A 15,117-nucleotide genomic window follows, 5' to 3' on the forward strand; every position below is an offset into this window, starting at 1 on the left:
CATCAAAGATATAAAGAGTAATAGAATGAGGATAGCTCAGTAGGAAAATTCAGTGGAGAAAAGAGGCTGAGTAGCTTGGTTTACGCGGGAGACCAATAAAACTTCAAGACAAGAAGCTTGCACCACTTACGTAGGCCGCAGGCGTCCTTCTGTTCTCCCGAATGAGAGGAGACACTGAGGCCTCCCCGGTCGGATCTTAGAAGCCCAGGCATAATAAGTAAGCATGGCGGGTTCCGCGCTCCAGATGGAGACTCAGCCAGAGTGAGAGAGAGAGAGACATGGGGAGACCAGTCTTTTGAGGAACTGATCCCAATTCTTTATTTTCCAGAGTCTGTTTTTATACACTGAGATGTTATACAAAAGTCACGTGGGGACAGCAGTCCTGACTTTTATTAAAGTCAGGTGCTTCATACAAATGTATACAGAGGTCTTAGGGGTGTTACATCATCTTCTGGCCAGGGGGCCTGCTAACAAATTATGACCCTCTCCTTGTGACAGCGGTCAGTCAACCAGGACACTTATTTCTCCAGGGGTGATTATTCTTAAAACAGACGCCACCCAAATAAAGTTACATTCCTATAGGGTGAGGGTGTAGTGGGTTTTAGTTAAGGAAAGAATTTACTTAGCCTAAGGTCTAACGTGATTAATATCAAAGGTTAATACTTATTTCTTCTATATATTCATTAATGTGTGTAAGGGCAGGGGATGTGGAGACTTAGCAACAAACATTGGCTCAACAAATGAAAAACCCTTCACCAATACAATTTCTAATCAGCCCATTATACTTATACTAATAGTTTTCTAACTTTTCTAAGGAACCTGTTTTTAGAAGGTTTAAAGCATCTCGTGCCTCTCACGGTTGGGAGGCTGTGAGCGATCACATGTGGCCAGACAAGCCTGTCAGGCAGGCTAGAGAACCTTCAGAGGAGTTTGTAGGTTAAAACACTCTTGTCACGCCCAGAAGTTTTTATTAACTGGAGCTCTAAGTTAACTCCTTCTCTGAAAGAGGTGGTGGGGGACAGCCCCCCGTAAAGTCAGAGGTGTAGGTGAGAGCACAAAGTAGTAAAGTAGGCAGGCTCTGGTTATGGGGGTAGATGCTCGAGGAGTTCCAGGGGGACTCGTGAGGCTCGGTCCCGCCTTTGCGTATGTCGAGCCTCCTTCCTCATGACCTTTGCCATGGGCGGAGTACCTCACTCTGGCCCCCAACACTGTAGATTGGGTGGCTTATAAACTTATTTCTTATTGTTCTGGAGACTGGAAGTCTAAGATTATGGTGGCAAATGGTCGGGTACTGGTGATAACTTTCTTCCAGGTTGCAGACTACCAACTTTCTTTGTATCCTAACATGGTGGAAAGAGATTTAGCTAGCTCTCTAGTTTTTTTTTGTAAAGGCACTAATCTCATCTGTGAGGGTGCTACCTTCATGACCTAATTACCTTCGAAAGGTTCCACCTCCCAATACCATCACACTGGGATCAGAGTTCCAGCATATGAATCTGGTGGATACAAAAACATTCAGTCCATAATAATTATATACATATTACATATACATTATATATTACATACATGTTATATAGTATCAACATCACTATGTAAAAGGTATAATGCATCATGACCAAGCGGAGATAATACATGCAAGGTTGTTCTAATATTCAAAAGTCAGTACTATTTGTCTTATCAGTAGACTGAAAAAAATGTGATTATCACAACAGATAAAAAGAATTTGAAAAATTCAATATCCATTAATGATAAAAAATTAATAAAAAACCATTTCAACTAACTTGAAAAAGAAAGAATTTCCTTAGAAGCATTCTGAAAAACCTACAGTTACTAGTAATCTAGTAACACATAAAAAGAATTTTATGCCTTGAGTGCATTAGTTTCATAAGACTGCCGTTAGATAATATCACAAACTGGATGGCTTAAACAATGTTCTAATCTGCCCTTCCTTAGAAACACTAGTCAGATTGGATTACCTCATTTTAATTATCTCTTTAATGGCCCTATCACTAAATTCAGTCACATTGAGAGGTCTGGGAGTTAGGACTTCAACATATGAATTTTTTGGTAGGGAGAGACAATTCAGCCCATAACAGTTACCAAGGGTTTATCCCAGGGATGCAAAGTACTTTAATATCTTAATATCAGTGTAATTTACTGTATCTCATATCAGTAGAATAAAAAGTGATGATCATCTCAATAGATTTAGAAAAAGCACTTTGCAAAATCCAACATATTTTCATGATAAAAATGCTTAAAATAATAATAGAGGGGATTCAACTTGATAAGGGACATTTATGAAAAACCCACTAGCATCAACTTAGCAGGCAACTGGATGCTTTCCCTTTGATGTCAGGAACAAGACAAAATTTTCTTGCTGCTTCTATTCAGTTTTGTACTGGAGGGTCTAAAAATAGCAATTAGGCAGAAAAAAAAGGCAACCAGTTTGGAAAGGAAAAGGTAAATCTCTGTTTGCAGATGACATAATGTTATGTACATAAACTCCTAAGAAACCCACCAAAAAGTATTAAAACTAGGGAACTCCCTGGCAGTCTAATGGTTCAAACTTGGTCCTCTCACTGTGGTGGCCCAGGTTCAATCCCTGGTTAAGGAACTAGAATTCTATAAGCTGCAGCATGGCCAAACAAACAATTAAAATTAACCAATGAGTTCTGCTAGATGCAGGATACATGATCAATATACAAATAAATTATAGTTTTTACATTTGGAATAATTTTAATATTAAGGAAACAATTTCACAGTCACATCCAAAACAGTAAAGTACTTACAAGTAAATTTAATAATAGCAGTGACATCTTCAGCTCCAAAAACTGTAAAACATTACTGAATGAAATTAACAATGATCTGAATAAATGGGAGTGTGTCCAAAATTTATGAGTGGAAAAACTTACCATCGGTAAAATGGCGGTACTCCCCAATTTGATCTGTAGATTCAATACAATCCTTATTAGAAATCCCAGCAGACTTCTTTGTACAAATTGACAACTGATTCTATAATTCATATGGAATTTCAAGAAACCCAGAATAGATAAAATACTCCTGAAGAATAAGAATAAAGTAAGCAGATTCTCACTTCCCATTTTCAAAATTTACTACAAATCAACAGAAATCAAGATAGTGTGGTATTGATTGGCACAAGGATAGACATACAGATCAATGAATAGAATTGAGTCTAGAAATAAACCTGTTACATCAATGGTCAACTGATTTTTGATAAGGGTTTGATGACTGTTTTAAGAGGGTCTTCAATAAATAGTGTAGGGATGACTGGATAGCCACATTCAAAAGAATGAAGTTGGACCCTTACCTCATACCATATCAAAATTAATTCAATATGAATCAAAGACATATATATAAAGCTAAAACTAAAAAACTTAGAAGTGGTAAATCTTCATGGCCTTGGACTTTGAAAAGGATTCTCAGATATGACACCAAAAATGTGAACCACAAAAGAAAAAAAAAAAAAGCAGATGATTGGACTTTACCAAAATTAAAAATACTTGTGTTTTGAAGAACATAATCAAGAAAGTAAAAAGTCAACCCACAGAACGGGAGAAAATATTTGCAAATGATCTATCTGTTAAGGGATTTGTATATGAAATATATAAAGAATTACAACTAAAAATAATAGACAAATAACCCAATTAAAAATTGGTCAAGGAATTTGAATACTCATTTCTCCAAAGAAATGAGTCAAATATATAAATGGTCAAAAAGCACATGGGAAGATGCATGACATTATTAGTCATCAGAGAAATGCAGATCAAAACCAGTGAGATCTTTATACTCATTAGGATGGCTAGAATCAAAAAGTCTGATGACAACTGTTGGCAAGGATATCAAGAAACCAGAACCCTACTGATAGGAATATAAAATAGTCCTGACACTTTGGAAAATGGTTTGGTAGTAACTCAGAAGTTTAATGGCACCCCACTCCAGTACTCTTGCCTGGAAAATACCATGGACGGAGGAGCCTGGTAGGCTGCAGTCCATGGGGTTGCTGAGGGTCGGACACGACTGAGCAACTTCACTTTGACTTTTCATTTTCATGCATTGGAGAAGGAAATGGCAACCCACTCCAGTGTTCTTGCCTGGAGAATCCCAGGGACGGGGGAGCCTGGCGGGCTGCCGTCTATGGGGTCGCACAGAATTGGACACGACTGAAATGACTCAGCAGCAGAAGTTTAAACATACTCTTACCAAATGACCTGGCACTTCTACCTCTAGATATATATACACCCAAGAGAAATTAAGATATATTTCAAACCCTGAAACTTCAAACCCTGACTATTCATAATAGTCAGCAAGTGGAAACAACCCAAATATCCAACAGTGGGCAAATAACTAAGCAGAATGTGATATATTCATACAGTAGAACATTTTTCAACCACAAAAGGGAACGAACTACTGATGCATGCAGCATTGTGGGTGAATCTTGAAACCATTATACTAAATGAAACAAGCCAGTTACAAAATACCACACTCTTTGTGATTCCACTCGCATAAAAGTCCAGAATGGAGAAATCTGTAAAGACATGAAATACATTACTTGTTGCCTAAGACTGGGAGATTGGACTGAAAGACTGAAGGCAAAAGAATGGGGCAGCAGAGGATGAGATGATTAGATAGCATCACTGACTCAATGGACATGAATTTGAGTAAATTCTGGAAGATAGAAGAGGACAAAAGAGCCTGGCATGCTACAGTCCACAGTCTGAAGAGTCAGATATGACTTGTCCACTGAATAACAATAACAAGGACTGGGAGAGACAAGTGTTAGGGAGTCAGAATCAAAGGATACAGAGTTTCTTCTTGAGGTAGTTCTAAAGTTAACTGTGGTGATGGTTGCTCATATCTGTGAATACGCTAAAAACCACTGACATGTACACTTTCAAAGCTATTTAAAAAGATAATCCTTGCAGATTGTATGTAACTTTATGCCAATTTTAAATTTTGAAAGATTTGAAAATTGATATAAAATGGAAAAATTAACATTTTAAAAAGAGAAAAATAAAAATGAAAATTGGAAGCTTTTATTAAAGAAATGAGTAATTTAAAAATCTTTTGTCAAAGATAATTCCAGGCCCATATGGTTTCACTAGTGATACATGCCAAACACATAAGGACAAAAACAGAACAAGAAAAGTGGGTATACCGTAAAACATTTTATGAGGCTAGACTTATCCCGATATCAAAATCTGACTACAACAGTATGAGAAATAAACTTTACAAGTCAATCTCACTTGGAAACATAGATGGAGAAATCCTCAATAAAATATTAAAATTCAATAACAATAGAGACAAAACATTGTAAGAAAGTTGAGTTTATATCAAGGAATTAATATTGGTTTAACATTTAAAAATCCATCAGTGTAATTCACCACATTCATAGCTTAAAGGAAAAAAAGCGTACGATCATCTCAATACAGTATTTGATAAGATAAAAATTTTATTCTAGATTTAAAAGATTCTTCTGAAATGAAATCACAAGACATTTCCTTACTGTTATTTATAAAATCCTATAGCAATGATCATATTTAATGGTAAAGCATTTCTAAGAAGGAACCGTTTCTATCCAACATTCTTGGAAGTCTTAGGCATTTCAGTATGATAAGAAAAAGAAATGTAAAGTATAAGATATGGAAAAGGAAGAAACAGAACTTTGAATATTTGTAGATGACACAATTATCTACATATAAAATTTTAAATCACCTAGTAATTATCAAATTAGTAAGAGCTTAGCAAGATTATTGGATAACAAAAATAATCAAAAGCAAAAAATATATATTTGTATATACCAGCTGCACATATTTCAAAAATTACATATTTTTTAATGATGCCATTTATAATAGTACTAAAATGCATTAAATACTTGTGGATAAATTTAACAAAGATACATATAACCTATAAATTTTGCTGTGAGATATTAAGACCCAAACAATTGGAGAGAGAGCTGTTTATGCATAATAAGAGCCCATATTCTAAGTATATAAGTTTTACCCAAATTTTGATTTATAGGTTCTTTGCAATTTCAGTCAAAATCTCAAAAGTTGTTTTTTTTTATTTTATTTTTTCCAGGAACTTATCAAGGTAATACTAAAGTTTATATAAAACTGCTAAAGCATAGGCATAACCAAGATACTCTTTTTTTCACATACATAGATTTTAATGGTTTTAAAAAAAACAAATTTATTACTTTAGAAAAATTAATGCAGTGCATTTTCAGCAATGTGATCACCACAGACTGATTGCTCAGTCCACACATAAGTAGTAGCCGCCTTCTATGGTGATACGGCTTCTCTGCACTAATTCCCATCAGGCCGAAAAACATTAGGGTGGGTTAAGTAAAGACCGAATTGTTGCACAAAGGAACATTTACTCCTCAGATCCCACTGATCTCTTCTGTGCCCGTTTCCTGGGCAACCTTCTTGGTGAAGCTTTATTGATCTGGTTCAGTTTCCTGAGGAATTCAGCTCATGTCAACGTCGTTTTGACTTGAGGTTCCCATCTCTATCTTCTGAATGGGCCTCTTGCGCTTTCTAGATTCCAGGAGCTGATGAAGGCCGACGACAACCAGCTGCCCGAGACCAGCCGGGAACATGTACATAAATATGGTTTCTCCATCTAACCCATCTTCTCTCTCGATAATTGTAACTGTTTGATTGAAGACAGCATCTTGGAAAACATTGCCGTTCAAATCCTTGTAGTTCAGGTTGATGACCAGACCGAAGGGCCGGCCGCCCATGGGCTCTGCGGGGATGAAGGAGTACTCAAAGGTTGCCTATCTCTGGGGCGGCACGACCGTGTTCAGAGGAAGAGCAGTGAAATTCTGAATATAAAACTAGTAATTCTGAGGGTAACGGAATGAGGCGTCGAGAGACTCGACGATAAAATCTTCTGTACCCTTGTTTGTAAAGCCTGCCAGGAACTTCACAATGTTATTTGCTGGAAAATCTCCTTTCACAAACAGGATGGTTGTATCTGCACTTGGTGAAGCTTCAGGTTCACCTGATACATCATCTTCCTCTTTATCTTCAGCCAAATCTGTCGGTTCATCTTCTTCCACCTCTGCTTCATCGTCTTCATCTTCAATTATAGAATCTTCCACTGTTTCTTCATCTTCTGTAAGATCCTGAGCCACTGCCAATGAGCCTCCTGGGCCGCCTCGGAGCAGGAGGGTGGTGGGGAGCACCAGCAGAAGCAGCAGCAGGCGGTGGAGGGACCTCATGGTGCGGCCACTCTGGCATCCAGGGCCCGATCGCGAGAGCTCTCGGCCGCTCCGGTGCAAATCCAAGATACCCTTTTTAAAAGATTTCATTTATTTATTTTTATTTTTGGCTGCACTCTGTCTTCGTTGCTGTGCATGGGTTTTCTCTAGAGGCGGAGAGTGGGGACTACTCTCTAGTTGCGGTGTATGGGCTTATGGTGGCTTCTCTTGCGGCAGAGCACAGGCTCTAGGTGCATGAGCATTGGTAACTGCAGCATGTGGGCTCATTAGTTGCAGTTTGCTGGCTCTAGGGCACGCAAGCTTTAGTAGTTGTGGCACAAGGTCTCCTTAGTTGTGGCTTGATGGCTCTAGAGCGTGCAGGCTTCAGTACTTGTGGTATGCAGGCTCAGTAGTTGTGGCTCGTGGGCCCTAGAACACAGGCTCAGTTGCTCCTTGGCATGTGGAATCTTCCCGGACCAGGGATCCAACCTGTGTCCCCTGCATTGTCGGGTGGATTCTTATCCACTGTTCCACCAGGGAAGTCCCCAAGATACTCTTGAATAAGAACCATGTGAAAGGACTTACTCTCCTAGGTAACAAATTTTATAAAAAGTGTAACATTAACAAAGGTATAGACAAAAAGTCTACAAGTGACTCAAGCACATATAAACACTTGTTTTATAATAAATGTACACTAGAGAGTAATGGGAAAATATTAGGGTTTTAAAAAATTCTTATTGAAACAATTGGGTATTCATACGGAATAAAAACATACTGGCTTCCTTTCTCATAGTATACACAAAACTCAATTCCAGGTGTATAATAGTTCTAAACATGAAAAGCAAAAATATTTTCATAATTTAAGGATTGGGAATGTTTTCCTGGATGAAAAATCTAAGATGTAAACCAAAAAGGAAAATGTGATAAATTCAACTGCACTAAGAAAAAGAACTTCTTTTTATTAAAAGATACTACAAAGAAAATGTAGCATATTAAAAAGCAGAGACATTACTTTGCCAACAAAGGTTTGTATAGTCAAAGCTATGGTTTTTCCAATAGTCATGTATGGATGTGAGAGTTGGACCATAAAGGAGGCTGAGCATCAAAGAATTGATGCTTTTGAACTGTGGTGTTGGAGAAGACTCTTAAGAGTCCCTCAGACTGCAAGGAGATCAAGCCAGCCCACCTTAGAGGAAATCAATCCTGAATATTCATTGAAAGGACTGATGCTGAAGCTGAAGCTCCAATCCTTTGGCCACCTGATGTGAAAAGGTGACTCATTAGAAAAGACCCTGATGTTGGGAAAGACTGAAGGCAGGAGGAGAAGGGGACAACAGAGGACGAGATGGTTTGATGGCATCACCGACTCAGTGGACATGAGTTTGAGCAAACTTTGGGAAATGGTGAAGGACGGGGAAGTCTGGCGTGCTGCTGTCCATGCGGTCGCAAAAAGCTGGACATGACTGAGTGACTGAACAACAGCAACAAGGAAAATGAAGCCATAAAGTAAAAGATGACATTTTCAACGCATAAAACAGAAAAAATTCATAGGACGTTTTGTTGTAGTTCAGTCACTAAGTCATGTCTGAATCTTTGTGACTCTGTGGACTGCAGCACACCAGGCTCCCTTGTCCTTCACTGTCTCTCAGAGTTTGTTCATATTCATGTCCATTGAATGGGTGATGCTATCTAACCATCTTCCTCTGCCATCCCCTTCTCCTTTTGCCTTCAATCTTTCCCAGCATCAGGGTCTTTTCTAATGAGTCAGCTCTTCTCATCAGGTGGCCAAAGTATTGGAGCTTCAGCTTCAGTGTCAGTCCTTCCAATGAATATTCAGGGTTGGTTTCTTTTCAGATTGACTGGTTTGATCTCCTTCCTGTCCAAGAGACTCTAAAGAGTTTTCTCCAACAGCAAAGTTCAAAGCATCAATTCTTCACTGCTCAGCTTTCTTTATGATACAACTCTCACATCCATACATGACTACTGGAAAAACCATAGCTTTGACTAGACGAATCTTTGTCGGCAGAGTAACGTCTCTGCTTTTAATATGCTGTCTAGGTTGATCATGGCTTTTCTTCCAAGGAGTAAGCGTCTTTCAATTTCATGGCTGCAGTCACCATCTGCAGTGATTTTGGAGCCCAAGAAAATAAAATTTGTCACCATTTGCATTGTTTCCCCATCTATTTGCCATGAAGTGATGGGACCAGATGCCATGATCTTAGTTTTTTGAATGTTGATCTTAGTGTTTTACACTAATGAGTGTTTTACACTGGAGTGGGGGCAATGGCACCCCACTCCAGTACTCTTGCCTGGAAAATCCCATGGATGGAGGAGCCTAGAAGGCTTCAGTCCATGGGGTCGCGAAGAGTCGGAAATGACTGAGCGACTTCACTTTCACTTTTCACTTTCATGCATTGGAAAAGGAAATGTCATCCCACTCCAGTGTTCTTGCCTGGAGAATCCCAGGGACAGGAAAGCCTGGTGGGCTGCCGTCTATGGGGTTGCACAGAATCGGACACAACTGAAGCAACTTAGCAGCAGCAGCAGCAGGTTTATCATAGCTTTCCTTCCAAGAAGCAACCGTCATTTGACTTCATGACTGCAGGACGTTTAATGAACTCTAATGTAAATTTTAAAGAGACAGAACTCAATAGAAAAGTGTGCAAAGGACATGTATGGGACATTTTCCTCCGAAAAAGGGAGTCAGAATGGGAATAGGCATATGACAAGAAGTTCAACTTTATGAAAAGTTCAAAATGAGATACCTGTATACCTATACCCATACTAGTTTAAATTTCTAAATCTGACAATGCTAGTTGTTGATGAGAATATAGAATAACAGCAACTGTCACAATGCTGGTAATCATGAACAGCTTACAGTCAACTTGGAAAAGAGTTTGGTGTTATCTAATCATGCTGCTAAGTCACTTCAGTCGTGTCCGACTCTGTGCAACCCCATAAACGGCAGCCCACCAGGCTCCGCCGTCCTTGGGATTCTCCAGGCAAGAACACTGGAGTGGGTTGCCATTTCCTTCTCCAATGTAGGAAAGTGAAAAGTGAAAGTGAAGTTGCTCAGTCGTGTCCGACTCTTCGAGACCCCATGGACTGCAGCCCACCAGGCTCCTCCGTCCATGGGATTTTCAATTCCACATCTATCTGTCCCTTACAGAAATGCATTCTGTGTATAACAATATGCTTTTACATAAATATTTATTGAAACAGTTTTCATGATGGCCAAAAACTGGAAACAATTCCGTGTCAATTAAAAGTAAAATGGATAAATAAAATATGATATGCTAATCCAACAGACACAACCAATCACCAATAAATTATTGGTGATTATAAACAATTATACATGCAACAATATGGAGAGAGAAATAAAAATGAGCTGCTGAACAGAAGACGTCAGATAATTCAGTCATAATATATGACTATTATAAATTTTAAAAACTAAATTGCCTTGCCAAACTAGGTAAATACTAAGTGCTAACCAAAATCTGTAGCAACCAGAATTCTCTCATACTTTGTTGGTGGGAACCACTTGGGAGGAAAACCTTTTAGCAGTATCTACTATATGTGAACATAAAATAATTCCCTACCCAGGGATCTCCCTCAGGCATACACCCAACATAAATTCATACAGTATAGTCAGCAAAACATGCACATCCATCTTAATAGTGGCATCATTTGTACTAGCCAAAAATTGGGGAACTACTGAAAATCTGTGAACAATAAATAAATTGTGATATATTGACACAATGGAATATTGCACAACAGTGAAAATTAACCATCTGCAACTCTACTTAACCATATGAATGGCTCTCACAAATGTGGATATAATTTTGAACAAAAGAAACCAGATACCAAGGGTACACGCTTCCTGATTTCATCAAAATAAAGTTTACAAACAGGCCAAACTAATCCATGGAGTCAAAATAATCATTACCTTTGGTGTAGGAGATGGCGACTAAGGGAAGGAACTTCTAACATGCTGGTAATTTTCTAAGTCTGAATGGTAGGTACCTGGGTGTCTTCTGTTTATGAAAATATATTAAGCTATCATTTATGTGTATAAGTCTATGTATATATTACTTCAATATAAGTTTTTAAAAGTAAATGCTGTTATTTAGGAATGCATACTTAAAAAAACTATTAAAAAAAGAAAGAAAATAACTGCCAAAATCAAGTTAATTATATTCACTTGGGAGGGAAGGAGAGGCAGTAACACAGAAGGAGCAAAAACCAGCGGAGCTGTTTTTGTCTAGAAGGAGCAAAGTCTCCTAGAGGTTCTTTTAAGTGTTCTAATTTTTTACTTTAGTTGCAATTATAACAATGTTTGCTTTGTATTATTTAACTATATTGTTATGTTTTAATTACATTTCTGTATGTGTTAAATTTCATAATTGAAAATTAGCCCAAAACATATAAGCCAAAAATGTGTAGTAACTTGGGTAATGTATATTAATAAAATGTTAAATGAAAAATTGTGGGTTTTTTAAAGATTATATATAAATATACCAAAATATTAACAATCAGAATTATCTTTCTACATTTTTTAATTTTCTCAAAATTAATATGTATTACTTGTATATAGATAAAACATGAATGAGATTTTTTTAACTTTTATTACCTTAGTTTAGAAGTTTTTTAAACATAAAATCTTTTATCATTCAATTTTTCATGTTTGTCCTATCCTACACACTTTATCTTTTTCTCTACCATTTTTATCCCTAGTTTTAGAATTTGTTATACAGAAACCGCATCTTTTTTACTTATTTTATTTTAAATCACTATTTTCTACAGGTGACTGATATACACGGAGTTGATGTTACTCCCAAACCTCTTTACCGTCCAGATCCATATTCCGGTACAGGAAAGCCAAATAAACTATTGACTTCACAAGACGGATCACATACGTCAGACTTCATAGCTTCCTATAGCCTTTATCAAAATACAATAAATCCTAGTATGTTAGGGCAGTTTACAAGGTAGAGTATACTATTTTATGCTTCTTTGTGTTTATATCTTACTACATATTTCCATTTAAGTTGCACTTGTGGAAGTTAGATGTCAGTTGTCCTGTCTGCCAGCTCTGCTCTCTCATCCTAGTGTGCCACCGCTCGTGTTCGTCGTGTGTTTTAACGAGATGCGGGGCTTACGTCTATACCCCTACCAACTCCTACCAATATATATATTCTATATATATTTGTGAAAACATATATAGATTTTACTCAAGATTTCCTGAGGAACCAAAAAGATGGGACCTAGCATTACAGACATATTTCTTTAGTTTTCTTCAGTTTCTTTTATGCTGCAATTAGGGGCTTCCCTTTTTTTCCTCCCTATTCTTCCATATAAATCCTTATTCTCCTACGCTTTGATTTCTGTCTTGTTTTAGAACTTTTTTTTGGTAAATCATCTGTTTTGCTTTTACATATGCAGATACTTACATAATTGAAAATTTTTAGAGCTTCCAATAGAGAAGTTCAATCTTTGTGATAATAAAACAGTATTCCTAAAACAATCTAAAAGATCATGGGGAAGTACTTTAGTGTGTAACTTTCAATCTGACAAATTAAAAGTTCTAGATGTTAACTAAGCACGAAATTTTAGGAGAAAATATGCTGTCTAGAATCTACCTCCAAATTGCCATACAGATACCATGGGAGTTCTGTGCAAAATAAAGCATGTTCCAATAAACTGAGCCCAACCTTTGGAGTCCAGTTGAAACTATAAATAGAAAGGAAAAAGTATGTAGTATCATGGAGTAATGTTAAGTTCCTATGTTTAAAGGAAATTATTTTTGGACTCTTCAATGTATTGATTTCCCACCAAATATATAAACTTTATTTTAAATTAAATCTTGAGAAGACATCAAATTGAATAAAAGTGCATTTACGATGGGATTTGAATAATGAGCAGAAACCTGGTGAAGATTAAAGGCAGAGTATTCCAGGCTGAGGCCCTGAGGTAAGAGAGCTCCATAAGGTTGAGGAACTTTAAAAAAAAGAAGAATTGTGATATGATGATGAGATGGAGAATCTCGGTAGATAGGCTGTATTTTAGATTTTTATCCTAAACATACTGTTGGGAATACATTGAAAGACTTTAGACAAAAGGACTAAGACTTTTACTTAAAGAACACTAATCATCAACTTAATTTTTAAAGAATTATTTTTATCACTTTTGCTTATATGATTACAGTGTATTTGATTTCTGTGTATCTGATAGTTTTCATTTATACATTTAATTGCCTATAAGGACATATGAATAAATAAATAATGTTGTTTTTCATTGCTAAAGGTCAGTTTTAGGAAGCAGCACAGTTTCTAAGTCAAGTGTATCCACTAGTGAATCAATGGCAGAAGACCTAGAAGAACCGTCCTTTAAACGGGAAAGATTGTCTAGTTTTACAGGTAATGAGAATCCAGTCTTTTATTTAAGTAACACTTCATTATTTCTTTGTAAATGTGCTCATTATTTTTTGGGTGTTTGAGACAGAAGAACTATGGTAATCACTCCGAAATGCTGGCTTGTGCCACAGCTACATGAGAATTATCAGGGTAATGTTTATATAGTTTGTAAAATTCTCAAGTGACTCCCTTGCACCAACAGCCTCAGTAATCACAAACCCTGTTTAAAAAGGCTCAGCTTCTAACTCAGGAGACAAATAATTCTGATATACTGTGATCGATTCCATAGTGAGACATAATGTGATGGAAACACTTAGAAAAGATTACTATGAGGTGGAAAGTAAAAAGCAGGAGAACATTCATAAAGAACATTATTGACTTTTGAATTGGGTTTTTAAAGATAATTAGTAATTTGTCAGGAGAACAAATTGGAGAGACTCAGTCCAGGTAGAAGATAAAAACATGAGATAATACGAAGGATTATGTGAGTGAAGATCAAAGAGGAAATAGTGGTTGACTAAAGCACTGGAAGAAGTGGCTATTTCCTTGAGGAACATTTGCACTGGAGTGTGGTATGGATGTCTTTTCCTCTGAGATGACAATGAAGGATTAGTTAAACTATTTATAGGAAAAGTGCTTAATGAACTCTTTGTTTTGGTGTTAGACTATGTAACAGAATGCTTCTGACAAGTAACAGAATACCCAACTACTATTAGCTTAAATGAAGACAGTTTTTCCACATTAAAGGAAGTTAAAGGTAGATATACATGGAGTTGCTATTCCTTCCAGACCTTCAACAGTATGTGAACTGAGAACTTTCAGATGTTTAAGTTGGATTTAGAAAAGGCAGAGGAGCCAAAAATCAAATTGCCAATATCCATTGGATTATCAAACGAGCAAAAGAGTTCCCGAAAAACATCTACTTCTGCTTTATTGACTCCGCCAAAGACTTTGACTGTGTGGGTCACTACAAACTGTGAAAAATTCTTCAAGAGATGGGAATACCAGACCACATGACCTGCCTGTTGAGAAATCTGTACCCAGGTCAAGAAGCAACAGTTAGAACCAGACATGGAACAATGGACGGTTTCAAATTGGGAAAGGAGTATGTCAAGGCTGTATATTATCACCCTGCTTATTTAACTTATATACAGAGTACATCGTGTGAAATGCTGGGTGGGATGAAGCACAAGGTGGAATCAAGATGACCGGGAGAAATATCAATAACCTCAGATATGCATATGACACCATCCTTATGGCAGAAAGGGAAGAGGAACTGAAGAGCCTCTTGATGAAAGTGAAAGAGGAAATTGAGAAAGCTGGCTTAAAACTCAACATTCAAAAAATGAAGATCATGGCATCTGGTCCCATCACTTCATGACAAACAGATGGGAAACAATGGAAACAGTGACAGGCTTTATTTTGGGGAGCTCAAAAATCACTGCAGATGGTAATTGCAGCCATGAAATTAAAAGA

The 15,117-nt window shown here is 37.2% G+C and overlaps 1 protein-coding gene and 1 pseudogene across 1 annotated transcript in view; one reads left to right on the top strand and one right to left on the bottom strand.

The window, feature by feature from the left end:
• The window catches only part of DNAI4 (dynein axonemal intermediate chain 4), a 98,744-nt gene that overhangs the window by 13,300 nt on the left and 70,327 nt on the right, over positions 1–15,117 (top strand). The window contains 2 exon segments of the mRNA XM_019957303.2: positions 12,032–12,216; positions 13,532–13,644. Of these exon segments, the coding sequence (XP_019812862.2) occupies positions 12,032–12,216; positions 13,532–13,644 (298 nt within the window).
• LOC109556187 (translocon-associated protein subunit alpha-like) lies at positions 6,378–7,264 on the bottom strand (annotated as a pseudogene).

Source organism: Bos indicus, chromosome 3 (assembly GCF_029378745.1).
Source record: "Bos indicus isolate NIAB-ARS_2022 breed Sahiwal x Tharparkar chromosome 3, NIAB-ARS_B.indTharparkar_mat_pri_1.0, whole genome shotgun sequence".
Lineage (NCBI taxonomy): Eukaryota > Metazoa > Chordata > Mammalia > Artiodactyla > Bovidae > Bos > Bos indicus.